We start from the raw sequence: 12,878 nt of genomic DNA, 5'->3' as shown, positions 1-12,878 counted from the left end.
ATTCCGCTATTGCATTTTTGTTTCTTTACAATTGTTGCTCACCTCACCCAGTAAATATTTTTTCTAGCTACTTCTTAACTTGATCTGTTTTTGGAAAAATCTGTTGTCTTATTATTTCACCTTTAACTTCCTTTATTCTTCTATGTTTTCTTGCATTTCATTTTCAATAAACGTCAAGGAACCTAAAATGCATTTCTGCTTTCTGTTGTTTAGATTAAGATACCAGTAACAGAAAAAAAAAAAAAAAAAGAATAAAAGTGGCGTAAGCAGTAAGTTAATGTATTATCTTCTAGGACAGAAAGTCAAGTGTTAGAGTTGGTTGAATGAGATGCCCATGAATGTCATTGAGGACCCACATTCTTTCAAGCTCTCCTCTTCATCATCTCATCTTGGCGTGAGGACAACCTCAGCCCAGCTCCCCTCATGGATGCAAGATTGTTTTAGCAGTTCCAGGCATCACACCCAGACATGGTACTGTCTAGTGGCAGAGACAGGCCACCAGATTGTCCTTCTTAGAGATAAGAGAACCTTTCCTAGAAGCCTTCTAATAGAACTTCCCTCCCATATCATATAAAAGATTTTTATTTAACTTGCAAAAGGGATCGGAACACCTTGATGGTGTAGGGACATCAGGATTTGTCCCTTGTTCTGGAAGTAGGGTCATTCCCTGCCTGCGCCCCCACCAAGTCATATGGTGAACTTAGCCAGAAAGTAACAACACAGGGGATGCCTCTTGGGTAAACAGTCAATACTGACGGCTTTTTATTTTTAATTGTATTTTTTGCAGCATCCAGGCTGTCATTTTCCTTACTGTTAATGTGGTGAATTTTTTTCTAAGACCTCACATTATCTTGTTTCTGTTTATTTAACTTTAAAGGAAGAGAAGTCTCTCCAGACCTGGTGTTTGCCAGTAAACAAAGGAGGCAGATCCTCACTGTTGCCTCACTGTCCACCTACTTATTGTTGGAATCCTTTTATTCCATGCCATCTTGGCATGTGTGATGCTGCTATAATTCATCAATATTCCTCCCAAAATTCTGGCAGTGGTTTAAGCAAGAGGAGCAATGGATGTTTATAGCCCCCATCCCTACATAGAGCGTCTAACACCATCCTTCCATCTGGTGTGAGTGCTGTGAAAGAAGGAATTCACAGTCTCCCCACAAACAGGAGGATTGATCTCTTTATCAGAAACAGTAAATGAATCCTAGAAGCATTTTCCCGTGACTATTCCCATCGCAATTGCCTCCTGACACTGAATCTGTATCTCAGAAACAAAGATACCATCTTTTTTCTTTACCATGTCAAAGACCCCAGTGATGGAGGTTTAGGAGGAGAAAGAGCTTGGAAATGCCCCAGCCCTGCTATTTGGCTGATACACTCTTTGATTCTCTGAGCTCAGGAATTCAAATGAGAAAATGGGAAGCATTTCTTTTCTATTCTTCAGGCCATTGGGTTGGCTTTATCCCAAGTAACAAAGTCTATCAAAGTCAATTGTATCATGTTTGTTTCGGCTCCACAGAAAATGGCACAGTGGAGTGGCATTCTATTACTATTTGTTTTACAAGTTCGACCCTACTGTGTGTTTGGTCAGACATAAGAAAGACATGAAAAGGTAAATCCATGTGTTGTTACATTGAGTAAGAGGAGTGAATCTACTGTTCTTTAGGGGTCACAAATCTCATACACCTACCCTAGCGCAAGTCTGGAATTCAAAAACACAGAACAGATTATTCTTACAACATGACTCCTAAACACAAGCCAACTGCTTCATCTTATGCTTCAACAAGGAAATGTAATCACCTCCAATGTTGGAGGGGAAACTACCTATGGTTGAATCAATTGAAAGATGATGTTGTACAATTCCAGGGATTTTAGAGAATTTTTTACAAAATGAAGTATATATCTTCCTGCACATGGGATGTGTGCTGCTGCAATAATAAAGAAGTTTTCTTCCCAAATTCTGGCAATAGGTTAGTGGATAGACTTAGATTATTTCAGAGCTGTTATAAGTTTATCATCTTGAGGCTTTGTTAGTATTTTGTGAGGGAGAAGAGGGGAGGCACTGACTGCTAGCCAGGTGCCACCTTGAGATTTCTTCCAGTAGAATCACATTTAACCCTTGCAACAGCCTTCTCAAAGAAGATGATGATGACGAATCATGATCATTGTCATCACTATCAGCAATTACAAATAAAGACCTTAGGCTCAAAGTATGTTTACCCTTGAACAACATGGGTTTGAACTGCACAGGTTTACTTAATATATGGATTTTCTTCTGCCTCTGTCACTCCTGAGACAGCAAGACCAACCTCTCTTCTTCCTCCTCCTCCTCCTCAGTCTACTCAGTGTGTAGACAATGAGGATGAAGAACTGTATGATGATCCACTTCCACTTAATAAACAGTAAATATATTTTCTCTTCCTATGATTTTCTTCACAACATTTTCTTTTCTCTAGCTTACTTTACTGTAGGAACACAGTATATAACACATATACAACATGTGTGTTAATCTACTGTTTATGTTATCAGTAAGGCTTCTGCTCAACAGTAGGCTATTAGTAGTTAAGTTTTGGGGGCATGATAAGTTATACGTGGATTTTCAACTCCACAGTGGGTTGGTCCCTCTAACCTCTATGTTATTCAAGGGTCAGCTGTAACTGATTTGAAGTCCTATAACTAGAAAGCTGTGGATATTTGAATCCAAAGTTTTATCTTCAGAGTCTATGCTTTGGCTCTGACACCTGCTGTTGCCACAGCCCCCACAGTGTCGGTTCCAGTCGCATCCCCACTCCGTGCAGGTGACCCAGCCTCCTCCTCACCTCAAAACTTCTCTCCTCTCCCAGACTCTCCCCTCTCAATGAGCAGTCTCTAGCTACTTACACATCACTCTTCATATCTCCTTCCCTAAAGGGCACATGGAGCTAGGATGAATAGGGATAGAAGAAATACATTGATACTGGTAAGAAACTACAGGAATTTGATTAGGTAGTTAAGAAATTTTGTCTTGACTCCATGAAGACTTTTGCTAAGAAAAATGACTTGATCAAAGCTGTGTAAAGGGAACTGTGAAAGCAGGAAGGGCCATTAGGAAACTGATGGAATAGTCCTGTCATGAAGACCTGAATGAGGGCAATAGAAGCAGGAATGGAGTAAAATAGATGGCTTTGGAGTGTGTCATAAAGGAAAGTAGAGAAGAGACAAGGAAAGGCGAAAGAAGCCCTAAATGACTCCCTAGATGCCATCTCTAGTGTGTGGATTCTCATATGTCCAAAATGACATTAGGTACAAAATCATCAGAACAAATACTGGTTTTTACTGCATCCTGGATACCAGGCACTGTACTGAGCACTCAGCATGCACTATCTCTCTGAATCCTTACAACATGTGTTTTCTCTGTATTATAGATAAAATGAGATGCAGAAAGTTTTGTCACTTGGCCAAAGAATGATCTAAACCCCATTCTATCTGATTCTGGGACCCAGACTCGACATTTCTCAGGGTGCAGATTGAGTTCCTCTCATGCAACATGAACAGACCCTTTTTTCCTTTTTTTTTTTTTTTAAGACAAAGTCTTGCTCTGTCGCCCCAGGCTGGAGTGCAATGGCACCATCTTGGCTCACTGCAACTTCCACCTCCCTGGTTCAAGCAACTCCCCTGCCTCAGCCTCTCAAGTAGCTGGGATTTCAGATGCACACTACCACGCCTGGCTAATTTTTTTGTGCTTTTAGTAGAGATGGGGTTTCACCATGTTGGCCAGACTGGTCTCAAACTCCTGACCTAGGCAATATGCCCAGCTAGGCCTCTCAAAGTGCTGGGATTACAGGCATGAGCCACCGCACCCGGCCCAGACTTCTTCTTAAATATTTATGTAAACATTTTAGTGAGTACTAAAACAAAATTAGCACATCATATTCATGATTTTATGTTGCACTATCATTCATAATGAAGCAAAGTAAAAACAAAATAACATAGTTGAGAGTTTATTTGAAGAAAAATTTTAAGGATGCAATTGTGTAGATCTACATTGTTCAATACGGTAGCCACTGGCCACCTGTGGCTATTTAAATTGAAATAAATCAAAATCAAATTAAGCATTCATTTCCTCAGCACCAGTAGGCACATTTCAAGTGCTCAATAGCCACAGAGGGCCAGTGGCTACCATATTGAACAGTGCAAATACAGAACATTGGTGTCAATATGTAATTTTTTTTTTTTTGGATGGTGCTGGGTGAGAGCTGTTTTACACTGGATCGGTGTTTTTTTATTTAGCATTTACTCCAGCTCTAAATTACCTCTCTTTAGAACTTGATCTGGCTCTGGATAAGTCTGTGTGCACCTGCATTGTCCCATACAGTAGCCCACGATTTACCAGTGTCTGTTGAATCCTGGAAATACGGCCAGTCTGAATTGAAATATACTGTAAGTGTAAAATACACATTGGATTTCAAAGCTTTTGTGTGAATAAAGAATGTAAAAATATAGCATTAATAATTTTTCTAATTATATGTTGAAATATTATTTCAGATATATGGAGTTAGGTAAACTGTATTATTGAAATTACTTTCATGTGTTCTTTTTCACCTTATTTAATGTTGCCACAAGACCATCTTAAATTACATACATGGCTTGCAATATATTTTCACTGGTCAGTGCTGTTCTAGACCTATTTGCCCTACTGTGTGACTCTAGAACTCTCTTCATTTCCCTATCTCTTTCTGTATATCTGCACTGCCCAATATAGTAGACATAAGCCACCTGTAGATATTTCCATTTAAATTAATTAAAATGAAACAAAATTTAAAATTCAGTTCCTCTGTCTCATTAGCCACATTTCAGATGCTCAGTAGCCACATGTGGTTAGTGGCCACCAAACTGTGGAGAATAGAGGTAGAACACTTCCATTGTTGTGGAAAGTTCTGTTGGACAGCTCTCACATAGATGGTACACAGCTATGGCAAGAGACACAGAGGTGGATCATGAATGCCTAAAGCTTGGAGAATGTTTCCAGATTGCCAAACCCCATGGCACATCCTTCTTCCATCTCCTAGATGCCTCTCTCTCCCTATCTTAGTTAGACTTATTCACGCACACCTTATATTTTCTTCTCCCCTCCTTCAAGGGCTGTGGCCTGCTTATTTAAACCTGAATATACCTCCTTCCTGTATGAACACAGTGTCTAACATGGTGCATTGTACAGTATAGGTATTCATTAACTATTTCTTAACCAGTTGGAGTGGAAATTCCTAGCAAGTGACTGGAAATATGTGACTAAAGGTAGAGGGAATTCTATATGGCTGGTAGCAGTGGGACAGGGGCCAGGAGTGGGCAGTGGCGGCGATGAATCTAGGATCCCAAGGAAGAGAAAGAGAGAGCAGAGAGACAGCAAAGAGGAAATCAGAGAGACAGTAACCCAAAATCTCATACACATCACCAAAATCCTTCTGCCCATCCCACAAGCTCCTCGCAGGCAGTGACAAGAGTTACTGCAGAAAAATTCACAGGGTTAGGCAACAGCTATATAAAAAGTGTGAAAGAAATCCAAAATATTATTACACGATAAATAAACATACCAGACCCATAAATCAGAAGTTGAAATGGCATGAAAATTAAGGGGCTGGTGAGGAGAAAAAATGAAAAATGCTCTGTCCCTGGGCCAGCTGGTGTGAGTTACATTTTATGAGCAGCATGTGAATTCCAGTGCCCTTGCTGGATTAGCAGCAGAATTGCACGTTAGTTTTAAAGCTCCCTCTCGAATAGGAACATCATAACGTCTTTTAATTGGGCCTGATAAAAACGTAGCATTACTTGTAGGTTCCTGAGAGAAGTGAGTTGTGAAATTGGGTTTTCATTAAACCTAATGATGGAAAATTAAGTATAGTGCGTCTGGTGAAATGGAGTGTGATAAAAGACATCACTTCTGCATTATCAGAGGTTAATAAGGGAATAGGTGAGGTAAGATACTTTGGAAAGGGGAGTCCAACCCGTTGGATTAATAAACCTTGAAAATCCCTTGGTTCTGAGTCTTCATAGCATCGTTAGCACTGGCATTGACATTATTGCAAATGTTACAGCAATACAAGTTGTTAAATTTCAATGCATTTATTTTCCATTCCAGTGTTGGTTTTGCTGACACCAAGTTTACAGTCTGTCTAGCAATGTGTTTAGGGAAAATATCCATATTGACAGCTATTTGGTTGGTTTTGGAAACATTTGACGTTTCTCACACACATAAAAAGCCAAGTTCCCATTCCTAGGAAGCCTGTCTTTCCCAGGCAGCTGGTCTCCCATGCAGCCCATGCCCCAAGTTCCTCTGGGAGACTATGGGTCTCTGAAGACATCTGTCCCCATCACACATGGTGGGAAATACAGGCCTCCTAGCATTGACTCAGCTCATCCTTTCCTAGAAATCGTGGCATATGGCATGACTCCAAGCTTTAGGTATTCACAATCCATACCTCTGTGGCTCTTGCTGTAGCTTTGTACCATCTCTAGATGAATCAAACACAAGTGCTCCCTTCCTCTCCATTTCCAATCACACCATCACAGGAGTGATATTCGCTGGAAGGATGCCTTTGATGACAGCTATTCATGACAGCTGGGACACCTACAAGAAACAGTGTGAGTCTTTAAAGAAGGAGATTCCTCCTAAAACCTTTCAACAGGTTCACACTAGCTTCAAGGGTCTTACACATTCACAGTCTTTCTGGATCTGCCTTGCATCGTCTCTTACAGTGTTGCCCCCCTGACATTTCTACCCACAGCTTTTACTCCTAATCAACCTCCTTGCTTTTAACTAAATGTGCCTTCATCTCTCAGGCTCTGTCCTTTTTCTTCAGTTGGTTCTTCTTGCCTATTTCCTTGCTAAACTGTCAAGCCTTGAGGGTGGAATCAGTATTTCTGTCTGCATTGCCACTGCCTACCATAGTCCTTGGCACAGAGTGGGTTCTCAGTAAGTCAAACTCATGAACCCAAGGGGGTGATGGAGAAAGGAAACAGCCCCCATGTTTGCCAAGTGGTGCATTTAAGCAATGCCAGTGAACACATACTAGCTATTACCTAAAATCGTGGGAGAAAAAGTAAGCAGTATTTCTCTTCTGTACAGTCAGGAAGGTTTTGCTAACAACTTGCCTGGGCCCTTCTTTCTTGTGCATATATCTAAATCTTAGAAATCTTTCTGTAGGCAATCCAGGGGTTATTTGGCTGGTCCCCAAAGGACAGCCTCTGCTTTGGGGATGTTTACCTACTACCCTGAATCAGGAAGTTTTGGAGACTACACTCTACCTACGATGACCCCACCTGCTAATTAGATATGACCCAATCAGTGTCTCAAGCTCAGACCAGTCAGATTAGTAGCCTCTCCTCTCTTGGAGGAGCCAGTAGGTGGGGGCAGGCAGAAGGCTGCACAGTGAAAAATTTATCCCCTACTCCAACCACAGGTATAATTGAAAGCATTAGGGTGACCAACCATTCCCGTGTGCCCATGACTGAGAGGTTTCCCAACAGCTGAACTTTCAAAGCTAAAACTGGAAAATTGTCAGTCAAACTGGGACAAGTTGGTCACCTAGAAAGCAGGAAGGCCAGGTGTTCCCTTCCGTTATCTTTCCTTGCCAGGAACAGGCTTGCTGATGTTGCTGCAGAAAAGTAGAGTGTGCATTCACACACGGAATCCATGTCTGATGGATTATTCCAACATGACAGGCAAACAAGCTGAAGGGAACGTGGATTTTGAAAAGACAAGTTGCAGAAAATCAGGAATATATGCTAAACCTCCCAGGGAATGAGTATGGCATAGGCCAAGTGGGTATCTGCATAGGTGTTTCACAGGGTCTGAAAACATCTGGGGGAGACACATCAACTGCTGCAGCTGACAGTTCTCATCTCTTGCATGCCACCAACAAGATGGTCCGGGGCATAGACTGTTCATTCATGTCTTTGGAAGGAGGTTGGGAAGACCAAGCCTAGATGGTTCTGGGAAAGGTAAACTGGCCCTGAAAGACCAAGAATGTATGCCTGGCAGGAAGGTGGTAAGCAAGACATTGGTTTTAGTGGTCCAAGGGGAACAGAAGAATTCCAACCCAGTATGAGCAAGCATCAGCTTTCAGGGTGGCCAAACTGACAGAAGGCAGTTAAAGCAACTCATTGGATGAAAAGGTTTTTTTCAAGAGAGAATATAGATCTTACATCAGGCAGAGATTTTATGAAGGCAATGAGGCACGGGATCCAGGCCTGGAGAAAGTAGCTAGCAGCACTGAAGGAAGAGGTCCAGGCTTCCCTACCTGCAAGGTGGGTTCAATGATGCCAATGGATTAATAGTATTAAGTGATGGGGAAACTATACAATAGCAAGAAGGTGGTCACTGGGGCAGAGCTTATAACTACAGAGAGCAGCTGGGAGGGTCAGTGTCCCTGCTAGCTGCTGGCAATCCAATACTGGCTGCAATTCCTCCCAGGGTAAAACTCAAAGGAAAAAAAATTAGTAGATAAGCCAGATCACAGGGATGCAGGCAAATGGACCAGTGGCTTATATGTGACTCCAATCTTCGAGCACCTGAGGCTCTCCTCCCCTGCAGCCAGGCATCAGGCACTATTTCCAGCCTCTCTGCTTCCTAAACAGGAGGGGGGCTCCCAATAAATAGCCTTCCTGCTTCTCAGTGGTTCTGCCCCACCAAGTCTAAAGGAAGGACTGAGACAGACTGGAATGACAACCAGGCTGGAACTTTGTCAGTATGTGCCCTTGAAATGTATTGTGTTTGTTGGTTTGTTTGTGGGTTTGATACTTAGATCTACCAACACAGCCAGGCCAGGGAAGGAGTGTATCTCCGGTCTTTCTGCAGTTTCCTGATCAGTTGAGTCCCAAGTTGGTTCCCTCTGCCCTCCTCAGGCCACGCTGGGGGAGACAGGGAGGACAAAGGGCAATGCTTCTATAGGTGATGATCTGTTCTGCCTCCTTCTTTTCAAAGCAGATGGCAGCCGTGGGGAGCTTTCCCAGCCCACTCTCACGATCCAGACTCATCCCTACCGCACCTGTGACCCTGTGGAGATGAGTTACCCCCGGGACCAGTTCCAGCCTGCCATCCGGGTGGCTGACTTGCTGCAGCACATCACGCAGATGAAGAGAGGCCAGGGCTACGGGTTCAAGGAGGAATACGAGGTAAGAGACCAGCCTGTGGGGAAACTTTCTGATTGTTTCAGAGGCTTATTTGGGCACTAAAGCCTTGCTACAAAAAGCATGGCTCCCTGGCCAGCAGCATCAGTATCACCTGGGATCATGTGGGAAATGCAACATCTCAGGCCACATCCCGCCCTGCTGAATCAGAACCTGCATTTTAACCAGAAACTAGGTGATTTGTATACACATTAAATTTGAGAAGCGCCATGCTAAATAATTCTAAGACTTCACTCCTGTTTCTCTCCCCTTCCCCTTTCATTATCCAGAGTTTCATTATCTCCAAAGTTTCTACACCTTGGAGTCTCACCTCCATTCAATATGCCAGAATGGCTCCAGCTCCCATCCCACATGCTGTAGAAAAGCCAGCACATCTCCCCTGCCAATGACTTCCAGCATGCCTGCTTGCTCTTGGTCACCTCTTGTCTCATACTCAAGCTTCTGTAGTATTCTGGTCCTTGCTCCCACCCCACAAAGGCAATGCTTCATCTCCAGTGACCACAGTTCCCTCTTTCTGCACCTTCTCTTCACCCTGCATGGGCATCCCTTTCCCACCTCCCCAAAGCATCTCTAACACAAAGGATTTGCAGGTAGTGGTTGTTACCAAGTTTTGGGAAATAATAGAGAAGGACTGCAGCAAACGACAGGCAGCACCTCAATACAATGCTGTTCTTCTTATAAGTTCCTTAACCATCTACATTGCTGGTAAGGCCTTCTAAGGTTCTGGTCTCCCAACAGGTCTCTATCTAATTTCTCCTCAAAGTCTTCTTTAGTGTCCTCAAAACTTCCTCCACCCCCACCCCTCAGCATCCAGACAAAGGGCCCCACATTCCTCTTTTATTTTGCAGAACAATTTAGCTTTCTCTATCTCACTCTTTTTGTTTCAAATCCTGCCCATTAGGCCTCACCTTTTACAAACAAAAAGCAAAATAAAAGGAAAATGCATTAAGACATTTTTTCTGAACCAAAGAGCAGCTGACTCTCCAAGAATAATTCTGCAACTCTCCTAGTTGCAGGTAGACTCCAGCTACAGTCAGCTTTGAAAACAATTTCTTTCTTCACTTTTCCTTTCCTCTCTCTCCCTTCCCTCCTTCCTTCCTAAAATATCTTTTGAGTATCTTCTGTGTACCATGCTCTGAGTTATATGTATTTGTGTGGGTTTTTTGTTGTTGTTGTTTGTTCTTTTTTTTCTCTTCACATGCAGTGTGTGCCCCAGATATGCTTGATTCAGTTTTGCTGTGTGCAGTAGAAAACTCATTGGCTCAGACTCCACACATTTGGAATTCTTGATATTGCAGACTAAGTTTATCCCTCAGACTATATTCTGAGAAAGAGCTTACAAAGCAATATTTCTGAAGTCGTATGAGGTCATGAAATTGTGCTAAACTAGGGGTCCAGACAGCTGGATTCCAATGTAGTAAGCTGTTAGATTTTAGAATTTTGCTATCTGAGTTTTAAAATTCTTTATTAGTTGAATGAAGAATTTGGATAAGGTGATCTCTCAGGATCTATCTGGTCCTAAAACTTTATGAGCGTGTAAAACATGGTGACAAGGGGGCATGTTTGACATATCTATGAGAACAAAAACGTTTTTGTCAATGGATGTGAGTAATTACCAGCTTCGGGGAGCTAGCACTTAATTTCAAAAACAGTCTAAGTAAAATAGCATTTTTCATATTCTCATCTACAAATCTTGAAAGGATATTCAAATTAGAGTTGAAGAAGATGATCTCATTACTACCCATCCCTGGATCTCATTTGCTAGGGGATTGAATGGTCCCAGTCTCGGGGGCATAGGGTGCATGTGAGCATGCTTTATGTGTGTGTATACAGACCTGTTTGTTGAGCAAATGTCAGGAAGGTTATGTTGTTTGAAATGGTATATTCAACATTAGTCATAACAATTTGATTAAAAGTTTCAAATATCATTAAGGGAGATATGTGGCTTACCCAAAAAAAAAAAAAGGGACAAGCAGCCAAATGCTGAGAAACACATATGTAAGAACTTGCAATCTGAAATTTGAAGACAGAATTACAAGTGTATTTGACACTTTCATGCATTTCCTTCTAAATTAACATTTCTTTTAAAGCATTCATCCCTGTGTGATGAGTTGCTTTTCAAAACTTTTTCTTTGTACCCTTTTGCATTTTCCAAACTTTCTAGCATGGAAATGAAGAGCTTTTATAAGAAAACAAACAATACATGTCATTTCATCATTTGAACCTCAACCAGAAATCTAACTAGGCTAGCCTTGACCTCAATTAGTTCAAATTATATTAATCAGCAAGCTGTAACGCTTAGCTTCTAGTTAACATTATTTTCTGATTAACTGAGGGTTAATTGGAAAATATTGCCTGATAAAAGTCATTTCACAATGTGCTAGCCCACAATGTCCAGCCCAGAATACAGCTGGATATTGCTTTGATCATCAGGGCTCCTCTGATATCTCGAATCTTCATCCTGAGCATAAGAGTCACAGATCTGCTAGGAGAATCCTATTGCAGATATAAGACTCCTGAGCCTCCAATCCTACTCTCATATGAGTCTGCTATGTGCTGTTTGTTGTCTGTCACTTCTCTGTTCTCAGTTTTTTCATACAAATGAGTGGGTTTGACAAGTTGACATCTAAGGGACATCTCAGCCATAGCAAGCTGCGTCAGAAGACAAAATTCAATTCAGTTGAACAATCACTTAAAATTTGTTCAGTAAATATTTACTATTTATTATTGCCAAGGACGATTCTAGGTATTTGGGATACAACAGTGAATGAAACAAAGATTCTTGCCCTCCTGAAGCTTGTATTCTAGCAAGGGAAGTAGGAAATAAACATAAGCTTAAAAAATAAGCAAATTTTATAATGTAGTGTGTTAGACAGTGAAAAATACTGTGTGCTATGTTACAAACCACTCCAAATTTTAGCAACATAACCAGTTTCTTGCATTCATTGATTCTGTGGAATCTGTGCAGGGTACAACAGGGATAACCTGTTTCTTCCACACAGTATCCAGAGCCTGGGCTAGGAAGTCTCCAAGGCTGGGGGCTGGAATCATCTGAACATGTCTTCACTCACATGACTAGTGACTGATGCAGGCTTTCAGCTGGGATTGTCCACTGGAAGACCTACACATGGCCTTTTCAGTGACCTGGGCTTCTTCACAGCGTGGTAGCCTTGAGATAGCTGGACGATTTCCATGGTGGCTTAGAGCTCCATAGGTGAGCTCCCCAGATAAAAGGTGAAAAGTGCATCACCTTTGTGACCCAAACTTGGGTATCACACTGCATTATTCCTACCATGTACTATTGGTTGTAAGCAGGTAAAAACTCCCCTACTTTCTAGGAGAGGGGAATTTGACTCTATCCCTTGATGAGGGAGGAGGAGGGGCAGTTGCCAGATTCTAGAGGAGCATGCAGAGCAAGAAATATTGTGGGGGGAAAATAAAAGCCCAGGCGCAGTGGTTCATGCCTGTAATCCCAGCACTTTGGGAGGCTGAGGTGGGTGGATTGCCTGAGGTCAGGAGTTCAAGACCAGCCTGGCCAACATGGTGAAACCCTTTCTCTACTACAAATACAAAAATTAGCCCAGCGTGATGGTGGGTGCCTGTAACCCTAAGTACTCTGGAGGCTGAGGCAGGAGAATCACTTGAACCCAGGAAGCAGAGGTTGCAGTGAGCTGAGATCATGCCACTATACTCCAACCTCAGGGCAGAGTGAG

The 12,878-nt window shown here is 42.2% G+C and overlaps 1 protein-coding gene across 21 annotated transcripts in view; it reads left to right on the top strand.

Annotated features, from left to right (window-relative positions):
* The window catches only part of PTPRT (protein tyrosine phosphatase receptor type T), a 1,114,889-nt gene that overhangs the window by 1,021,337 nt on the left and 80,674 nt on the right, over positions 1 to 12,878 (top strand). For 12 of the 21 annotated variants that reach the window (XM_005569031.5, XM_005569028.5, XM_005569029.5 and 9 more), the window contains one exon: positions 8,960 to 9,150. In XM_005569031.5, coding sequence (XP_005569088.3) covers positions 8,960 to 9,150 — 191 coding nt within the window. The remainder of the gene's footprint in view (positions 1 to 8,959; positions 9,151 to 12,878) is intronic. The other 9 variants (XM_074003238.1, XM_005569030.5, XM_045364109.3 and 6 more) reach the window with 1 other exon arrangement.

This window comes from Macaca fascicularis, chromosome 10 (genome assembly GCF_037993035.2).
Source record: "Macaca fascicularis isolate 582-1 chromosome 10, T2T-MFA8v1.1".
In the NCBI taxonomy this organism is placed as follows: Eukaryota; Metazoa; Chordata; class Mammalia; order Primates; family Cercopithecidae; genus Macaca; species Macaca fascicularis.
This window is presented reverse-complemented; position numbering and strand designations above follow the sequence as displayed.